This window comes from Ambystoma mexicanum, chromosome 3q (genome assembly GCF_040938575.1).
Source record: "Ambystoma mexicanum isolate Mex_15411 chromosome 3q, UKY_AmexF1_1, whole genome shotgun sequence".
In the NCBI taxonomy this organism is placed as follows: domain Eukaryota; kingdom Metazoa; phylum Chordata; class Amphibia; order Caudata; family Ambystomatidae; genus Ambystoma; species Ambystoma mexicanum.
The window spans coordinates 306751131-306770821 of record NC_090926.1 but is presented as its reverse complement, the minus strand read 5'-3'; the positions used below and the strand labels follow the sequence as shown (position 1 = coordinate 306770821).

At 48.0% G+C, this 19691-nt stretch overlaps 1 protein-coding gene across 1 annotated transcript in view; it reads left to right on the top strand.

Annotated features, from left to right (window-relative positions):
- WNT1 (Wnt family member 1) overlaps positions 1 to 19691 on the top strand; it is a 103483-nt gene that overhangs the window by 70036 nt on the left and 13756 nt on the right. Inside the window, exon 3 of the mRNA XM_069653843.1 lies at positions 15685 to 15950. Within this exon, the coding sequence (XP_069509944.1) occupies positions 15685 to 15950 (266 nt within the window). The remainder of the gene's footprint in view (positions 1 to 15684; positions 15951 to 19691) is intronic.

The window sequence follows — 19691 nt, the reverse complement described above, 5'->3', positions numbered from 1 at the left end:
CTATTAATTTTAGTGAGCGCACGATTTTTGAGGAGGATCCACTTGTTTATTGTTATTTCCAAATTGACTGATAGGGTGGTGCAGTCTTTTCCCCACCCGTTGCAGACAGTACAGACTGACTCACACAAATAAACCTTAAAGTTAGTAGGGCTGGCGCTGTGACACTCACCAATACCCCCCTTTTTCTTTGATATTCTTCTGAATTATAGTCCACAGAGTATAAGAACCGATCCTTTCCTTTGAGGAGGCATGACACCCCTGTCCACGCTGGAGCCATCTGCTTCTAGTACAAATGGGTGGTGAGTGTAAGGTTGCATCAAGACAGATGATTGCCCTCCGTCCAAACAAAGGAAACAGATTTCTTGGTCAGTTGACAGAAGAGTTGTGCCAGCTGAGTGAAGTCTTTAAGAAAGCTCTAATAAAAGTTGTAGAATCCCCAGATTTGCTGTTTTTCTGTGCGATTGGTAGGTGTGGACCATTCCAGGACAGCATGCAGCTTCCTGTGATCCACCTTTAGCTCAGTAGGGGTGAGCAGATAGCCCCAGCATGTCGCCTCCTCCTTGTTGAACTGGGCCTTTTCAAATTTGACTTAAACCTTACGAGTTGGGCAGTATTGTGGTCGTAAATCTGCCGGAGTAACACCCAACGGAATTACTGGTATTGCCACTTGGTCCGTTGCATTTCACCACCAGATTACAAGTGGTGGTGGCAGTCTTAGTCCCCATTAATTTAGAGTCCATAGGACTCCATTGGGAATTGCGGTGGAATTACCGCTGGTGGAATTACCGCTGCTGTAATTCCACTGATTTTGCCGATTCTTCAGCAGAACGTGAGAGGATTTACCTCCAGCAAAATGCTGGTGGTAAATCCACCACTCCAGGGCCAAATTCGTAGTATGGAGCAGGAAAAGTGGCAGTAATTCCGTTACCGCCACTTTTTTACTGCACTGCCATACTCGGAATGAGGCCCCTTGTCTGTTGTAAAGTAGATGAGTATTTCATCCAAAATCAGAGCTACAGAATCTGCATATAATATCAAAAGCATTGGTGATAACGTTTAGAAAGACAGCAGGGGGGTTACAGTGGTCTAAAGGCATGCCATTATACTGGAAGAGGCCGTACTTGGTCTTGAATGTGGAGTTCCACTAGTCTCAGAGTCTACACTCTTTATAAATACACCCTTATGGACTAGGAGGCAACTTGAATTTACATGAGGCATTGGATGAGCAGCGAGAACAGACACCTGTTCTTGCCCAATGCAAAGCCAGAGCTCTCCAGATTTCTTCTTTACAAAAAAGATTGCGGCCCCGACAGGTGAGGTAGAAGTTTGAATGAACTCCATCTGCAGGAATACGTACACGAGTCTTCAGAACGTTTTCTACTTAACTTTGCAAGGAGTAGATTTGTCAGTGTGGAATCTTATTAGGTAACAGGGTTCGATCAAGGAATCAGTCAATCGCAGAGGCAGTGAAGATGTAGGGTCTTTACTTCCAATGGCAAGAACACATCCACGAATGGTGATATTTAGCTGGAATCTCACTCAGAGTGGCAACCACGACGGATTGTGTCATGGCTACCACCAGGGGCACTGACTTCAGTTTTTCCCAAGGGGGTGTCTGTAGACGGAAAAGAAAAACCCATTTAAAGTGTAGTGACTTTTTCCCGTGCACTCGGAATCCCTGGCTACCACAGTAACTTTGCTGACAAAAGCATGAGTTTGACAGACTTGTTGACAGTGCCGAGATGCAACATTCATTTGTTGCATCCAGTCCATGCAGAAAGTGTGAGGGGAAAACCAAGTCATCCCCGGGATCACTTTCAGATTGGTCTTCACACGCCAGTGAGTAGAAAACTACAGTGATTCTCTATAGCACAGCAGCTTACCAATGCTTGTGTATTTCTGTTAATGGTTTCTTGAGAAACAGGAAATCCAGTTTGCACCAGATTGACTTCTTCTGAAATAGGGAAGGGACAAATGGGTTCTGCTCCAAATCATATTACAGAAAGATTTCTTCATAACATTTTTCTAGTATGAAATGCAAAAAATTAAGTTTCCTCAAACTTTGATCAATCTTTCACATTTAAAATATGGAAGGGGGGGCGCTGTTGCGCGGCAATCAAGATGGCCGCCTAAACGCCGTGCTCCGGGCCAGCAGAGCGTTCGATCCTGCTCTTCTCTGCCCGACGCCATCTGCGGACCTGCCTCCTACACCCGATCCTTCGGGAGCACTACTACCGCGACCGGACGCGGTTTGGAGCCGCTGCGTGCCCCGTGGACGGGGCTGCGCCCTCTTTCCTGCCCTGCGGCTGCAGCCTTCCGCCCTCCCCGACCCGCGGCTCCGACAGCGTCGGCCCTCTTCCGACCTGAGGCCGCGGCGCTGCGGGCCGCTTGGGGGAGGGGCACCCGCCCGGCGAGGGGCGCCGGATTGCTGTGGCCGGCCGGGCCTCTCCTCGATCCTGTGGACCGATCAGCCGCGACCTCTTGGACCGACTGCCTCCTCTCCTGACTGGCGCGGGAGCCGACCAGCCCCGTGCCATTGGTCCGGGCCCCGAGGGGCCACTTCAACTTCGTGGCGGCTTAGAGGTAGGGGGAGCGCGGGGAGGGGACTGCGCCTGACTGCTGTGACTCTGGCGGGTCCGCCCGCACCTACCATACCCTGCGGGTGCCTCCCTGGTGCCGGCGCTGCTGTCCCCTCCCGCCCCCCTGCGTCTCTCTCTACGCCGCTAACTCCTGCTGCGTCTACCCAGCCACTGTGACCCGCTGGACTGTGCTCCATCTCCCCCCGGGCTGCACGCGCCCTGGGGCTGAGGCGCTGGCGAACATACCTTGTAGCTGCCTCCACTGGACTCCCTGAACCGCGCTCCGGCCACTGTGCGCCGCTTCACCGGTGCGCGCCTGGGCCTATCACGGCGACATCTACTCTCCTGCCCTAGAGGGGCCACAACCTCTACTCCGGACTCGGGGTGTGCTCGCTTGCTGCTCTGTGCCTACATCACCCCGGGACACGCATTGGCCCCTATATCCCGGAGGACGCTCCTTGGCACTAATTTCTAGCTCTCATCTCTCCCTCTTCTCTCTACCTGATATACCCATAAGCCAGGATGACCAGGGGAGGTGCAAGGAAACAGAGCTCCATCAATATGTTTGCGAGAGCTGCGGCGAGGCCACCTGAGGAAGCCTCCGAGTCGGCCTCCGATGCCCCCCTCGACACATCCCCGGACTCCCGAAATATGATTGATCTTATGCGTGAGGGGTTCACCGCTCTCCACTCCAAACTTGACGACATGACCGGCACCATATCCTCTATTAAGGCCCACATTGAGAGGACAGACGGCCGTGTATTGGAGGTCGAGACACGGGTGGGCTCTGCGGAGGATGCGCTGGGGGCCCTTTGCGCCGAGGTCGTCGCTCTCTCCAGCCGAGTCACGGAGGTGGAAAAGAAAAACGAGGATTTGGAATCCCGCTCGAGGCGCAATAACCTCCGCATCATCGGGGTCCCTGAGGATGAAATCCATGAGCCAATGGAAGACTTTGTTCAACGCACACTTCTGTCGCTGCTTGACGAGCCTGAGCTCTCTCCACACTTCGCAATTGAACGGGCCCATCGCGCCCTGGTGGCGAAACCAAGACCTGGTGCCCCTCCTCGACCCATCATAGCCCGCGTACTAAACTACCGCGACCGCGACGCCCTCCTCAGGGCTGCGAGACTCAAGGGTGAGCTACTCCTGGGCGGCGCGAGGATCCACCTCTATCCCGACTTCTCGACTGCGGTCCAGCGGGAACGCAAAACCTTCCAGGCGGTGAAACGCAGGTTGCGAGACCACTCCATAAAATATGCTATGCTTTATCCTGCCAAGCTTCGTATAGAGTACTCCAATCAGGTGTTGTTCTTCACGATTCCGGAAGAGGCCTCCAAATTCATCGATGAACACTTCCCTGGCTGATCCCCTTCCCCTGATCTCGGCACAGCGGTGATCCTTGGTCCCCGATGGGAGGCGTATGGGTCCTCTCGCCCCCCCGGAACTGGGACCATGTCAATCCTTTTTCCCGCAACCTGCTTGTTCAGCTCGACCTTGGTGCTCGCCCGCTGTTCCCTTGGCGAGAACTTTGTCTAATCTGCATTTCTCGTCCGTCACGGGCTTCCCATGCACTATTTGCTCTGCTGCAACCCGGAGCGTTACGGCCAGTCGGGCCTTCAGACCCCCAGGCGACGATGCCTCTGCTTTGGTTTTGTTTACTAAGGGATGGGCTGGTCATCCCTCTGATTGGGAGGGGGGTGTGGGTGGGGGTCGGCTATGTTGGGGTTGTTTGGGTTTTTGTTATTGGAAAAGTGGCGATGGCAGCGAAGGCGAACTGTGCTGAGGCATTTGGGATATGCTCCCGTGGAACTGTTAATTTGACCTCTCGGTCCCCGACATTCTGCTTTATTCCTAATACCGCCATGCTGTGACTGAGAGTGCCCTGACCTTTATGAGCTGGAATGTGCGAGGTCTGGGGAACTATAGGAAGATGAGACAGCTCCAGCTGCAGGCCGAGCGCCACCGATCCAAGATTCTCTTCCTTCAGGAGACTCATGCTCGTTCTATACACTGCATGCGCTTTGCCAAGTCCTGGGGTCCTCACCGGTTTTTCACTGATTATTCTTCCCAGAGCCGAGGAGTCATGACCCTCATTCACAGGAGCCTCCACTTTTCCCTCATCTCCTCGAAAATTGACCCCCAGGGTAGATATGTACTTCTTCACGCCATGCTGCACCATAAGGAAGTGATCCTCCTGAATATCTATGGCCCTAACCTTGATGACCCGGAATTTTACGTGCAGGTCACCTCCCTTCTCGATGGCTTCCCCCTTGTTCCAATCCTCTGGGGAGGGGACTTTAACACGATCTTCGATATAGCCCTGGATAGATCGGGCTCCAGGCCCCGTCACCTCTCCAGGGCGGCTTATGCGGCACTTTCCTCCCTTCCCCGCCTGGCCATGGTGGACGCGTGGAGGTTCTTCTACCCGGACTCCCGCATCTACTCCTTTTACTCCTCGGTTCACGACTCCTATTCTCGTATTGATAGGTGGGTGATCTCTAACATACTAGTCAAGAATGTAACACAACTAATGATCCTCCCGAGAACCCTCTCTGACCACTCTCCTGTCACCATTACAGTAGACTGGGGCCCCGATCCCGCCCGCTCTCGACACTGGAAATTGAAACCCCTTTCCCTGCTGGACCCAGAGTTTTGCTCCGAACTTGAACTGTCGATTGAGGAGTACTTCGAGACCAATACGGGCTCGGTAACGTCCCACGCCACCTTATGGGAATCATTCAAGGCTTACACTAGAGGGATTGCGCTGTCTAAGGAAAGCTGGGCCCTTAAGTCAATCCGCAGGGACCTCGCCGCCAGCGAATCTAGACTTTCATCTCTGGAAGCCACATGCTCACTACACTCTACTCCAGGTAACCTCGCTAATATTGGGGAGGAACTGGATAACTTCCGTTTTCTTGCGGACCGCGAGCAGAGGTTCCTCGATAACCCTGGTGTGGCTAGGAGGTACGGAGAGGGGGAACGCCCCAGCCGCTTCCTAGCTAGGTTGATCCGGCATGAGACGGGGCCCCCGCACATTCTCGGGGTTGAGAGATCTGATGGTTCCATGGCGGTCTCTTCACAAGAGATCAATAGGGAATTCTTCACCTTCTACAAATCCTTGTATTCCAATGCCGATGAGGTCTCGTTGGCGGAGATTGACTCCTTTCTCGATACCCTCCCTCTATCTACTCTGTCCCCGGAGGCCGCGGGCTCCCTTGACTCCCCACTCACACGGGAGGAGCTCTCGACCGCAATTGACTCCCTATCCTCGGGCCGCACACCTGGCTCGGACGGTATCCCAGTCGAGTTCTATAAACGCTTCAAGTCACAACTGCTCCCTCATTTGCTGGCTCTCTGGGAGGAGTCTGTTGAGGCTGGGGTGCTTCCTCCTTCTCTCCGTGAAGCCACGATCGCAGTGCTACTTAAGCCCGGCAAACCCCCTTCACAGTGCGGCTCGTATCGCCCATTGTCTCTCATAAACTGCGATGTCAAAATATTTGCCAAGGCTCTGGCTCTCCGGCTGGCTCCCCTTCTGCCATCTATAGTCCATCCAGACCAGGCCGGTTTTATCCCAGGTCGCTCCACTTCTCTGAACTTGAGGCGGCTATTCAACATTATTGATAGAATCAGCCCCGACACACACGCTGCGGCTGTTGCCCTCGACATGCAAAAGGCATTCGACTCGGTCTCATGGAAGTATTTATGGCGAGTCCTTGAGAGCTGTAAATTCGGCCCCTCTTTTATCTCCTGGATCAGACTGCTTTACTCTGAACCGGTTGCCAGGGTCAGTACGGGGGACCGCTATTCTCCCCTTTTCAAGATCGCCAGGGGAACGAGACAGGGATGTCCCTTCTCTCCCCTGGTCTTTGCGATAGCAATCGAGCCGTTTGCCGACATGCTCCGCCAACGCCATGCAGACAAGGGTCTCCGCTCCGCAGGATACACAGATATAGTGTCCCTCTATGCAGATGACGCGTTGCTATTTGTGCGCTCTCCCTCGGCCAACTTACCCCCTGTACTTGCAGACATTAGCCGTTTCGGCCAGATCTCTGGCCTTAAAGTGAACTGTTCGAAATCTACCCTCTTTCCGCTGACGGAATGCACCTCTCACCTCCCTGATACCTTTGGTTTCACATGGGCTCAAGACATACTTATTTACCTTGGGACGGTGGTGACTCGCCAATATGAGCGGACATTCCACGAAAACTACCAGAAATATCTTACGCACTTGACAGCCAAGACTCAGGTCTGGGACAAGCTCCCAATATCTCTGGCTGGCAGAATTGGCCTGTTGAAGATGGTGGTATTACCCCAGCTGCTCTATAGGTTCGCTAATGTTCCCTTATGGCCGGGGGCGGGCTTTTTCCGCGAATTGGACTGCACCGTGAACTCTTTTCTCTGGCACTCGGGTGCGGTTCGTCTTAAAATCGGGACCCTCTCCACCCCCATGTCTTACGGGGGCTTCGGTGCCCCTAACTTTCTTAAATACTGGATGGCGTCACAAATCCAATATACCTCCTATTGGTTTGATACCGCGGATCCAGCCCCGCATGTCCGACTTGAGAGGCTCGCAGTAGCTGATCGAGACATCCGCTCCCTGGTGCTACAACCCGCCCCCTTGACTCGGAACTCGCAGAACCCGGTTGCCTGCACAGCCGTTGCACTAGCAAAAACGTGGAGTCTGTTGGGGACCGCCTATGCCTTCCATGGCAATCTTCCACTTTGGAATTTTCTCCCCGGGGTCCCGCGGGTCCCATTGGTAGCAGTGCGCCGATGGGCGGACTTGGGCTTCGAGCTGCTACGCGACGTGTTCGACCAGGGTATATTTGTCGAGTGGCCTGACCTCCCCTTATCCCTGAGAAGGGACCGGAGCGTATGGCTCCAATACGCATCCCTTCGAAAGACCCTTAAACGACATTACCAAACATTCCCTGCATTACCGCCTGATGACCCCGCAATTGAGGAGCTCACTTCTCCCACCCCTAGGAGGGGCAAGATCTCTAGGCTATACACCATGCTGCAGTCCAGATCGGTCCCAGACTTTACCAAACTGAAACTCGCCTGGGAGGCGGACCTTGGTGTGGAGATGTCCGAGGATCGTTGGACCCATCTATGCGACCGCACGCAGCGGGTCTCTTTCAATTCTCGGTTCAAACTTATTCAATTCAAAGTTCTTCACAGATTCCACCATACCCCGATCAGACTACATCGTATGTCGGCCGACTATCCTACCAGCTGCCCCAGATGCGGTCGGGATGGGGCTGACTATATCCACATGATCTGGTCCTGCCCTCGCCTGGCCCAGTTCTGGGAGGCCGTCTGCTCGACTGTGTCTACTGTGACAGACCACCCCATTGCTCTCTCCCCGCTGGTATGCCTCTTTCACGATCTCCCAGGCCTCCCCCGAGACTCCAAGAAATTAGCTGGTCTTTGCCTCCTCCTCGCGGTGCGCTCTATCCTGCTCTGTTGGCTTCGCCCCTTCCCTCCTACACATGCCCAATGGTTGAAAGCGGTCACGTGGGCCTCTGACACGGAAGAAACCTGGTCCCACCTACAACCCACACGTTCCAGACCGAGAAATATTTGGCTCCGATTCCGCTCTTATATCTCTGACCTAGTCGAGACTCAGACCTCCCCTTCCTCTCCGGTTTCCCCTAGCCAGCTTGGGTCCTTAGCTCAGTCATAGTTCCCTGATACCCTTCTTCACGATCTCACTGCATTTTGCTCTTCGACTGTTCAATATGTGTAGTAACTTCTGTATATCTACGCTATGTATACTGTTCTTTTACAATGTTTCGCCTGGCGCTGTTCGCCTGTGTTTTGCTGCCACGCTTATAATAAAAAGAAGTTTAAAAAAAAAAAAAAAAAAATATGGAAGAATACTTATTTTGTGTTTCTTCGGTGCCTAAGTGAAAGTTAGTTTTCTCAATATTGGTGTAAAAGCTTGAGAAATAGGGTCAGAGAAACCATAGTTTACTCCATTCTCCAATCGCCACATTCGAACAGCACAAATGGACACTGTCCTGTTGCTACATTTTGCCCTGGTGCAAAAATGATCATGTAATAGGGACCAGGCCAAAGCTTAGTCGCTCCACTCCATGTTAGACAAGCAGCATAAACTGAGCTGACAAAACGAGCATTATACTCTATAAGAGCAAATGCCTGATCAAAAAGAAAAAAGCATTACTGTCTCATGAGAGAACTCCAAGGAGACAATGGGCCTCATTACACGCTAGGAGGTAACAATGGCTCAATTAGCGCCATGGCTACCCCCTACCGCCGTCTGGGTCCGGGTAGGCGGTATGGGGACTTACCGGGTCATTCAGACCCTTGAGGACCCGGTAAATCCCTATGCCAATTTGCATTCCCCATTCCCATTCGAGCCCCCATAGGGCTCAATGGGAATGGGGAAAGAGCTAATAGCGGTACGGCTATTAGCGGTACCGTTATTTGCTCTGAAGTCCCTCAGAGCATCCCTTCCTCAACGTGTGGCCTGACCACACGTTAAGGACGGGACCCGCTGAGGGACCTCGTAGTAGGGCGGTAGGGGATTACCGGCACCGTTGCCCTTACTTGTGCCGGTAATCCCCTACCGCCTACCGTGTAATGAGGCCCAGTCTCTTTTAGAGAGATATTCTTTTAGTGACAAAGAGCACAATGTCAGTACCTTTCCCAAAACAATATTGTCCTTGATACTGAGTGATGCCTCAAAAGATGAGTGGCGTCTCGACTTTGACTGATCCAGCACCATGAGACTTTCAACTAGTTAAAACTTCTTGTTCTTCGTTCTTAATGCTGAGCCCCCCTCACATTGTAGAACATCTCCATATTGATCAGGAGCACAATTTTGGTACCACAGAGGAATGGGGATGAGACGGAAAAGAAGAAGGTACACACGAGGGGCACTTAGAGTGTCAGATTTGAGTCCAATCCTACTTAGGTTGTTATACCAATGTTAAATCCACTTCTTAGAAGAAGGGCAATTAGATGTTTTATCTCCTTTTAGCTCCTCCTGATCGAGGCCAAGAATATTCCAGAATGCCAAGTTTAAAGTGGATCAGCCTAGCCTGTGTATCTCTTTCCGGGTCCTGCACCAAACCTCCACTAGTGAGGAATCTGATCCATGTCATGCTGTGCTCGGAGTGCCCATTGGATGTTCCTATACTACCACAAAATGTGGAGGAATTCTTGAAGAGTGGTACTATGACTCATGAGAATAGCTGGGCACAGGGTTCTGTATTCTGACAAGATTCGGTCACAACTTGTACACTGCTAAAGTAAACTAGGAACAATTAAGTCCCACGACAGCTGCAGCAGAGGAAAAGCTTTTAAAACCGCAGCAAAAGTAAAGAAACCTTGAATAAAATCCATTTAGGAGAGAATGAGAAACGACCCAAAACAAATTGTTAAGGGTTTTCTAGGATCCTCTCACAGTAAGTACAAATAATAACTGCAGTGGCTGCGGTATAGCATGGGTTTATGGAAGCTCTGTTACTTTTCTGTTAGCCCTACTGCGTGTAGTCCCAGTTTCACATCAATGTATTCTACATGTATTTCTTAAAGATAAAAGCACACATTACTTATCTTCATTAATATTCTTTGAGGTAGACACATTCATTCCTCCCACAGATTCCTCATCTTCTGGAATATCCCACTCGATGGAGTCCGCACGGGAAACCTTTTTCACAGCCACCATGCAGCACCATTTGGCTCCAACCTCGACTGTTTTATCCTTCTCAAACAACATCATAGACATGTATATATGGAGCCGTCTGCACCATGTTCCTCAGTTCCGCCTTTTTCCTCACCAGCAAGGCAAAGGAACATCAGAGACTAAGAACAACATGGTCACTCGTCAATTATGATATCTCTTTACCCATGAAGGAGAGTTCCATTATTGGGGTAAGAGGGAGGGTGATGAAGAATCTGTGGGATGGATTAAAGTGTCCATCAGAAAGAACATTACTAAAGATACGCAATTTGTTCTTCTAATGGACATTCCTCCCACATATTCCTCATCTTCCGAAAGATTCTCAAAACTGTTTTGTGGTTCACATAAGTAGGTGGGTATGGAACTATATACATAGAGTAACAAGTTGGGAATTACTGATTTTTCCACTGAAGCAGCACCCTTAAAAATTGAATCGAGAAAGTAATGATTTCAAAAAGAATGCAGCAAAGCCCAATTTGCTGCTAGGCAGATGGCCCCAAATGGCAAGCCCCTTTGCAGAGTGGACATCGCTCCCACATTCCTGGTAGAGTGAGCTCTAATACCCTAAAACACTTCTTTATTAACTAAACCACAGAACAAAGTGATGCAGATAATCACTCAGTGCGAGACTGTTCTTTTTGTTATGGCCTTCGCTTTTTTGGTTCTCAGACTAATGTCTAAATAACTAGTCCTCTATTCTGACAGCTTTAGCTCTTGACAGATAGAATATCAATGTCCTCATGTGGTCTAGTCTGTGTACTCTCTCCTCAGCGTTAGAAGGGTGAGGAGGTGGAAACATTACCGTCAGATTAATTTTCGGGCACAAGTTGATGTCTGTTACCACTTTCAGCCGAAAATTAGGGTTTTATCCTTAGTTACATTTTCTTTACAAACTGAAATAATTCCAGAGAACTGGACAAGACGAATATGAAGGCAACTTTCAAAGAAAGGAGTTTGCAAGAGCATGTGTGTAATGACTGAAATGGAGCTGACAACAAAAAAGTTAAGACCAGGCTCAAATCCCAAACCGGAACCACAAATGGTTTGTGTATGAACGTATTCATGAAACCTTTTAAGAATTGAAGGACCATGGGTACAGTGGTAAAACACAATGTTCAGGCATCCGCTTGTAAATAAATAGAGCCACCAAGTAACACTTTACAGTATTTACATCTAGGCTTAATTTGGGCAGAAACAGAAAGCACTCCAAAACTGTGCTGATGGAGAAAAACAATGGGCCATTCTCTCAGATTTTCACCAGTGCCAAGTGTGAATAGACCTGGTTGATGGATTGCCCCCCCCTTACCCCCGCAACTCTACCCCACAGGCAGCCTGAAGAATTGAAGTGATGAGGCTAAAGTAGTTTTGCTTCAGGACACCACTACCTCTCAAATGTCTAACGAAAGGCCTTTTTTTCAGTTGTTGATGACGTCCACCTTTGGTGGACAGGAGTAGGAGCTAAATATCCCCTGCCCAAAAGCATTAGTAGAAGTTGATAATTTTAGACCCAACAACCTAGCAGCCTTACAGAATTCCTTAAATGTCTGCAGGCTCAAATAATAAATCAGAACTGTCAACAGCCTATCAAGAATCTTAGACTGAACATCTTGTGTGAAATCAGTTAACCTCATCAATGAATGTCTACCGAGGAACATAGCTGTGCCCAAATCGATCGACCTGCATGGAATTATCTGGCCTCCCCCATCCGCACTACGAGGCGCCTAGGGTGAAGAGCATGGCTGCCACTTTTAGGAAAAGACTTAAAACCTATCTCTTCAACAGACACTGACTCTTAGCACCGTCTCCTGTCTGTAACTAGCGCCTAAATGCCCATGGGCTTTGTGCACTCCCAACAAATGTACTAATAAACTTTGTTTTTTAAATAATACCTCCCCACAAATTCAGTAGTGCCAAGTCCGACCTCCAGAATGTTCCTGTCCTTGTTCTTGTCATCTCAGATTAACTGCATAAATCAGGAAGGTGAGCTCCGGCATATTCCGCTGGCTACCAGAATGAATGCGTATATCTCACCAGAGGCCACGTTGCATTAACTGTTATAAGTGCTAGACTTCCTGAAGCAAAGATCTCATGACCCCACACGTCTAGTTTTTTAAACTCTGTTTCAGGAGGTCTGAAGGAAAGCTGTTGATTTAGAGCCTGCAGTTGATGCATGAATGTCAGCTGATGGATGAAGGGTTAAAAATGGAGGCTCCCCTGGCCCTGCCCTATGTTTCTGAGCTATGTCCTTGTCCACAATAGCAGTGGACGCCGGTTTGTCCATACTGGTTAGTGTGTGCCCACTAAAGCACCAATCAAAGCTATAATTTGTACCTTTGGTTGTTTATGCATTAAAATGTCAGTCATGTGTTACCACCACTTCTGAGGAAGAAACTAAGTTCAGAGGAGCTCATTTTTTATACAAATATAAACTGCCCGGAGGGGACAGTTTACGTGCAAGCAGTTCCCCTCTGGCCAATTTTTGTCATTTGCGAATGAGACGTGTAAAGGGAAGAGGGAAGCCTCTTTTCACTTCTATATTTGCACTCTGCATTGCAACTAAAGTAAACGCTGCCTGCCATGTGTGTACAGTTACAATGATTTCCTATGGAAACCGCCTGCTTTTTGCTGGTGCAATAGGAAATCATTGGTTTCACACCAGCATGAAAATCTTATGCTGTTGTGAAACCAAGATGTTTTTGAAGGCGTAAGACAAAGTGGAGCAGGCAATGTAACTCCCGTTTTGCCCCCACCCTTTGCTTTCAAAAACAATGAAAACCCCCTGCAGTGTGAAAGTTATGCCTGCCCTTGCCTGCCCTCCATTTACACTTCGGGGGGTGGGGCTCCAAAATGAGCCCCACAGTGCCTATGGCTCTAGCCACCACAGACCTGAAAGATCCACATTTTTAACCCAGGGCTAAAATAGTTGGCCAACCCAATCTCGGATTCTGGGGACGTGTGCAAGCAACTTGTTTCTTGCACATCTTTTTGGAATTGTAGAAGAGAGTCAATTAACTGGGTCTACAATCGTTTCTCTGGTCAAGATTCTCTACGAATATCAGACAGTGGATCCTCCTCCTGCATCTTCCCCTCAATGCTCTAAACTGACCCAACCTCTCACAAGATTTGAAAAAAGAACAGTTGGGCTCTAACGGATCTGACACAGGCTCCTCTATTAGCCTCATATGCTTCATTGGTGTCGGCTCCAAGGCTAATAGCATCAGAGACACTGACACTTTAGAGGACTTTGCCTATTTCGTTTTCACTGTCACTGGGGTCCAAGCTCACATGCGCGTGGGAGCAGCGTTGGCTCTTGGCTTTGTCTCCAGATGGAAGAGATTTTGTTACATTTTCTGGAGTCTGTTCAAAGATGTTTAAGATTCAGGCTCTAAATGTCTCCTATTCTCCTGGGTGGGAGAGGATGTGGGAAACTCAGGCTTTTTAATCGGACTCTTTGTATCTGGAATGGTACCTCTTATGTTTTCCTAGGCGAGGACGATCAGCGTGTCCTGGAAGAGGAAGAGCCAATCCATTAGTAGTGATTCTTTTTCTCCTTCTTCGTTTCCATTTTATACAATCTGACCTAAAATGTTGATCAGAGAATAGGGAACTCAGTCTTCTTAAATGTGAAGCCTTTTGATTTTCCTGAGTCATCCTCCACGGGGCCATGAAGAACCTCGCTATCCGTTCCTTGACACTTTTGGGTGTCATCGTCTGACAGGATCTGACCTCGTTTATATCATGATCTTTCCCGAGATAGAAAAGTCAAGAGGAGTGCGGATCTGTTGCTGACATATCTGCTTGCAGTGGAAAAAAGGAACGTAGCAAAAAGGCACCAAATGCTCTGTACACAAATGCCAATGAACTTGTCTCTACGTGTGATGGCGCCAATGAGATGAAGGGTTCAAGGTCGGAGCTGACGGGCGCCACCTGGTGGATGTGAGAAAGTTTTCCGGTGCCAACTGCTTCAAGTGGGATATTTCAGAAGAACAGTACTCTGTCCACTTGAAATGTTATATATTTTTCATTTTAAGTTTGAAGGTTTTAATGGGCAGGCTAGAACTGCAGGGAAATACGAACACGTTATAAACGATAAACAGACAATGATACAGATAATGTTATCCCTGAAAAAATAGGTTTTCCAAATGATGTTTGTTTGTGTCACAAGCAGTGGCGAAGTCCAGGAGCCTTCTCTGAACAAAGATAAAGAAAAGTATGTGATGACTGCCAGAGGTGGGGCTACTGGAGCTCTTAAACCATTGGAACACTGAATCGTGGGGGCAAAATAATATTTATATGCTACAAATGGGCAAAGTGCTGTGTTGGATTAATGTTTGGGATTATCTCTTTAATGTCACGCAATTATATCAAAAGTACGATGTAAAGCTCAAGAAAAAAACACACCTTCAAACTTAGTCTTCCACAAATGTCTATAGATATGTCAATAAATGTAGGAGGTATAGTTTACTTGTGTGGGGATGGCTTTTACAGGACAGAGAGGAAGTGTATCAGCGATGTTGTGTTAGGAATTTTATAATACTCTGCCAGTCACCATCATAGTGGTCTAATAATGCAGAAGTTCTAACAGTACAGAGGCTTGTCTGGAGAGTGTGGTATTGTGCTCCCGGCCAAGGGCATCAAGATCTTGGTCTGTGCCAGAATAGAAAAAGGGCATCAGAAGAGGGGAAAAAGGACAAATGGGTACAAAGGATAAACGCATATTGAAATGGGTACAGTTAAGAAAGGAAAGGAAGGGTATGAATGGGGATTGTGATAGTTTGATAGTCCGTACAGTCGGTGTAGAGTTATCAAAGCACACTGCTATTCAGAAAAGGGCAAATGGTTAATGCTTCTGCGATTAAGTGTATATCCGTTTGGGTAATTTTTACAGAAATTTGCCAGTGAGTGGTTGTGTGATGGCTTGAGATGTGTTGCTGCCTACTCTTGAAGTGTGGAGCATTTATGTCCATTGGGTGTTATTGTAAGCTGAAAGACCCCAGAGAGAGAAACCTGGGGTTGACGCACCAATTAAAAAAAGAAAAGTGACAGAGCCTAGAGTCGACTGTGTGCAAGGTGAATGTGGTGGACACACATGGAAAGAGTAGTCATGTGTGTGGGCAGTCTTTTAAAGTGCTATGCTTGCACCGAATCAACTTTTCTTGCACTCCACATTGGCGCTTCTTTAGGACTCATTATTTAAAAACTGGTAAAGTATTAGGCATCTGCTCCATGGCATCCAGCTTTCTTCAGAAACATGCATGTGCTGTTTTAGTGGATCTTGGTACTCAGTATTCGAATAGTTATGGGCACTGCAGTTGTAGGAAAAGTTGAAAATTGTATTCTTGTCTTATTCACAAGAGCCAACTTTTATATGCATTTCACTTTGGAATCTTTCAGGCTGCCGGGAAACTGCCTTCATCTTTGCAATCACCAGTGCTGGCGTGACACACTCCGTAGCCAGATCCTGTTCTGAGGGGTCGATAGAATCCTGCACCTGCGACTACAGAAGGAGGGGCCCAGGAGGAACAGACTGGCACTGGGGTGGTTGCAGCGATAACATTGACTTTGGAAGGGTCTTTGGCCGTGAGTTTGTGGATTCCAGCGAGAGGGGCCGAGACCTAAGATATCTGATGAATCGGCACAACAACGAGGCAGGCAGAATGGTGAGCTACTGCAGCTGCATATAGCCTTATGTAGGCAGGAGGGAAGGCAACCCACCCAGTTTGTCAACACTTTCCAACGCATACTCGACACAATTCCATACACAAACGCAATCAATTACACATTGAAATAACTGTACACTAAGTCAAATAAACACGACTATTTCAATTTTGATTTTTAAAAAGGCTGCCACCAGCCCAGTTTAAGAGAAGGTTGAATTATAGTGGGAAAGCCTCAGAGCTGAAGGGTACTTTTTTTTTAGCATACTTGAGACGTTACCAAAGAGGTCCCGAAACAAAAGACGTGTGCATGGCTGCCTCACACTCCTGGCAGGAAAGCAGGAGCCTATCCGTTGTCCACAGGAGGTAGCCCCCAGGGTACCGCAGCCGGCACTTAAGGACCCAGCCTTGTTGTGACAAATAATGCTGGTGTGTATGATCACCCCACCCGCCTTTCTCCCCTCCTCACCACTCACTTATTCCCATGGGCATGTATGTTGCTGGACCTCATCTCTAGGCTTTGTGTTGGCTGGCATCTGACTTTTTCCATGTTCTGCCACATTTTCACTCATCACCCGACTTCTACCGGACAACAAACAGGAATTTCCACAGTCTCCCTCTCTCCGTTCCTGCGTCTTCTCCTCTCATCTAGCTACCTATCCTTCCAGCCTCTCTGCCTTCCACTTTTCTATTTTCAATCTGTTTCACTTCCTTCTCTCCTCCTGGCTGTTCACCTTCTCCAACCTCTCTTGCTTTCCTCGTCCTCCTACACCTGAAACTACTCCTGCACCTTCACTCACTGCTACAGTACTCCAAGCTCCCACACGAATATTCTCCCTGCATGGGGTAGTGGTTCCTTCTCTCCCCTGTGACTGGGCTCTTGTCAGGACTTGCAGCTAGGTATGATAATGTTCCCTATTCTGGGATTGAATGAGAGCCTCATACTTTATACGAACTGCTTTGTCTAATTTAACTTTACAAATGTCCTCCAGAATGAACCTTAGAAAAGTGAACAATTCACTGGGCAGGAGCGCACACATTTTCTGAAAGGTCTGCATGCCCTCATGGCCCTTGACTCTGAGAAGGCCTTTGACTCAGTCTGTTAGGAATATCTGTGGGCAGTAATGGAGAAGGTGGAGTTCACCCCAAAATACCTCGCATGGGTAAAATGATTGTATGCCAGCCTGATGGCAAGGGAAAAGATCAATAGTCACATATCAAGATTATTCCGATTACAAAGTGGGGCTAGACAAGAGTGCCCAGTATCACCCTTCTTATTCCTGTTGGAAAACGAACCATTGGAGCAGATGGTGAGGAAAGATCCACAAATTAAAGGATTTAGACGGCCGAGTGGGGGAGAGGAAAGTATATCATTATATGCTGATGATGTCTTGGTATACCTAGGAGACCCCAAATAATGCAGGCTGGGAGTGGTGGAGGCGGTGGGGAGATTCAGGGAACATAGCTGCCTCAAAATTAATTGGGAAAAACCCAAGCTCTATCCGGTAAAAGTGGAATCGGACGTGATCCCAGAGAACTGTCCTCTCACCATAGCTAGGAATGCCATTAGATATCTGCGCATACCAATAGTAGTAACTGGTGGGGCTGGTTTCTTCTGAAATAATTTGTACCTAATACTAGCTCGCCTGCAGGAAGATGCCAAACACTAGGGAAGCCATCCGATCTCTATGCGAGGAAGAGAATGCTTTTGCAAATGATGGCCTTGCCAACACTACTCTATGTCCTAAACAAAAATACAGCAAAAATCCCGCAGAGGGTGTTTCAAAACATAGAAAACATACAAAGAGAAATTATATGGGGACAGGGAGCTCCGAAAATAGCATTAAAAACTATGACAAGATAGGTGTGGAGGGGGGCCTCGGACTCCCATACATTCAAAAATATGATTGGGCATCCCAGTTGTTGACAGTAAATGAGTGGTGGTGTGACAACAAGGATATGGGACGAGAATTGATGGGGGATCCCCTCTCTATCCCCATACAAGTGTTGTACGGGAGCCCACCAAAATTGAAGCTGCCACAGCCAGAGCAGCCTGCAATCAAAGTATGGAATGCAGTGACATGAGCAAAGGGCTGGAGCGGGATAGTGACAATGGAATTGCCTATATAGGAAAAGGCAGTCCTTCCCGAAGTTAAGAAAATGGGGATCCAACCGAGATGGTTCATGCAAGGGACATATTAATGACAAATATTTTAACTGTAGCTTCGCACATAGCTTTCTATCTCCATAAACACAATCCTCCCCCTTTAGTTCAGAGCATACCTCCGCTGCACTCATACACACTCCATTCAGACATGGGTGACTAGCAGGGTCTTGGCCACCCTAACATAACTTTAATGGCTGTTTCACACTAAGTGACCCAGGGTAATTCAGACACAGACCCCTTGCTTGCTGTGCCTTAGAGAGGCTCAGCTTCACCTGACTAAGGAGGCCCAACAAGGCCAAAACACGTGTCTGGAGTTTCTGAAGGTACTCTTGTTCAGAGGAGAATTGCCATGGCATTTCTGTGCTGGACTGCCCTTGTGGGTGGGACAAAGACTGATAAGCAAAGGGGTATTTCTCCTCTGTGACGGGTGCAGTGAGCTAAAAAAAAAGAGGTTGTAGACCCTCCTGAGTGGAAGAAATTCCACAAAACATGGTACTTGACCCATGTTCGTTCTCAGTAGAGGGGCTCCCACATTCTTGATTAACTGGTACTTTCTCTGTTGAACTATTGTTTTTCTTTTAATTTTGGTATTCCTAAATATTCAAATTCTTCGTCTTTAATCAACTTTACACACTGCCGTTTGCATTCTTTTCAAACTAAGTTACACTGATCACATTATCCCCTTACCTGGCTCGCCTGCACAGCTTCCCATTTCTCAGTTCCGTTTTGAAGCTTGAAATTAGCTGTGCATGAACTGGTTAATGATCTTGAAGGAGCGTAAGCAACTACAAGGGATGTTCTACTGAAAAAATTTCTGAGGCCAGCAAGCTGGGATGTAATCTATCAAGATACGGAATACGTCGGAGGACACAATACCATCGAAATGGCGTTTTGCCACTTCATAACAAAATTATCCATAACTAACCATCCATAATTAAAAAACAGAACCACCTGAAAAACAAGATGTGGGTTTTCCCTTGCAAACAAAGCTCGCAGCAATTTAAGCACCCACCACTTTTTAAATTCGCTAGCCTCCACTGTTAATAACAGTTCCTATTATTGCAGAACTTGAACAATGGAGGAATCCGACGTGAGGAACTAAATACAAATGTCATATTATTATTCTCACACTGGGCACGTCAAACATTGATGACTACAGCCCTTTGAACTGTAGAAATCTCCAAATATCAGCGGCTAGAAATATATATGCCGCACCCTAAGCTCTATATGGGAGAGTATCCTACCCATTTGCTACCAGTGCCCCTTTCTCGCCACTGCCCCAAAATGACATTATTTTGCATAGCTCCGCCAATAGGAATGGCAGTATGCACGTTTGGTATGGTAAAATGAAGCAACGTACATTTGCAGATAAATCTGTGCGATGACTTCACACGTTTAGTATTTTGAAAAAAGAAATGTATTTTCTATGTACTGAGTGTCCTTTTTTAATAATATTTACGCCAGTAAGTTAGTATTTTTGGAGTTAGAATTCTTACAGTGTATCTCAATCTTAGTACTGGGACATCCACTGAACCCTCACAATCGACCTTTATACTGACCTGCTCGCCACTGTTATT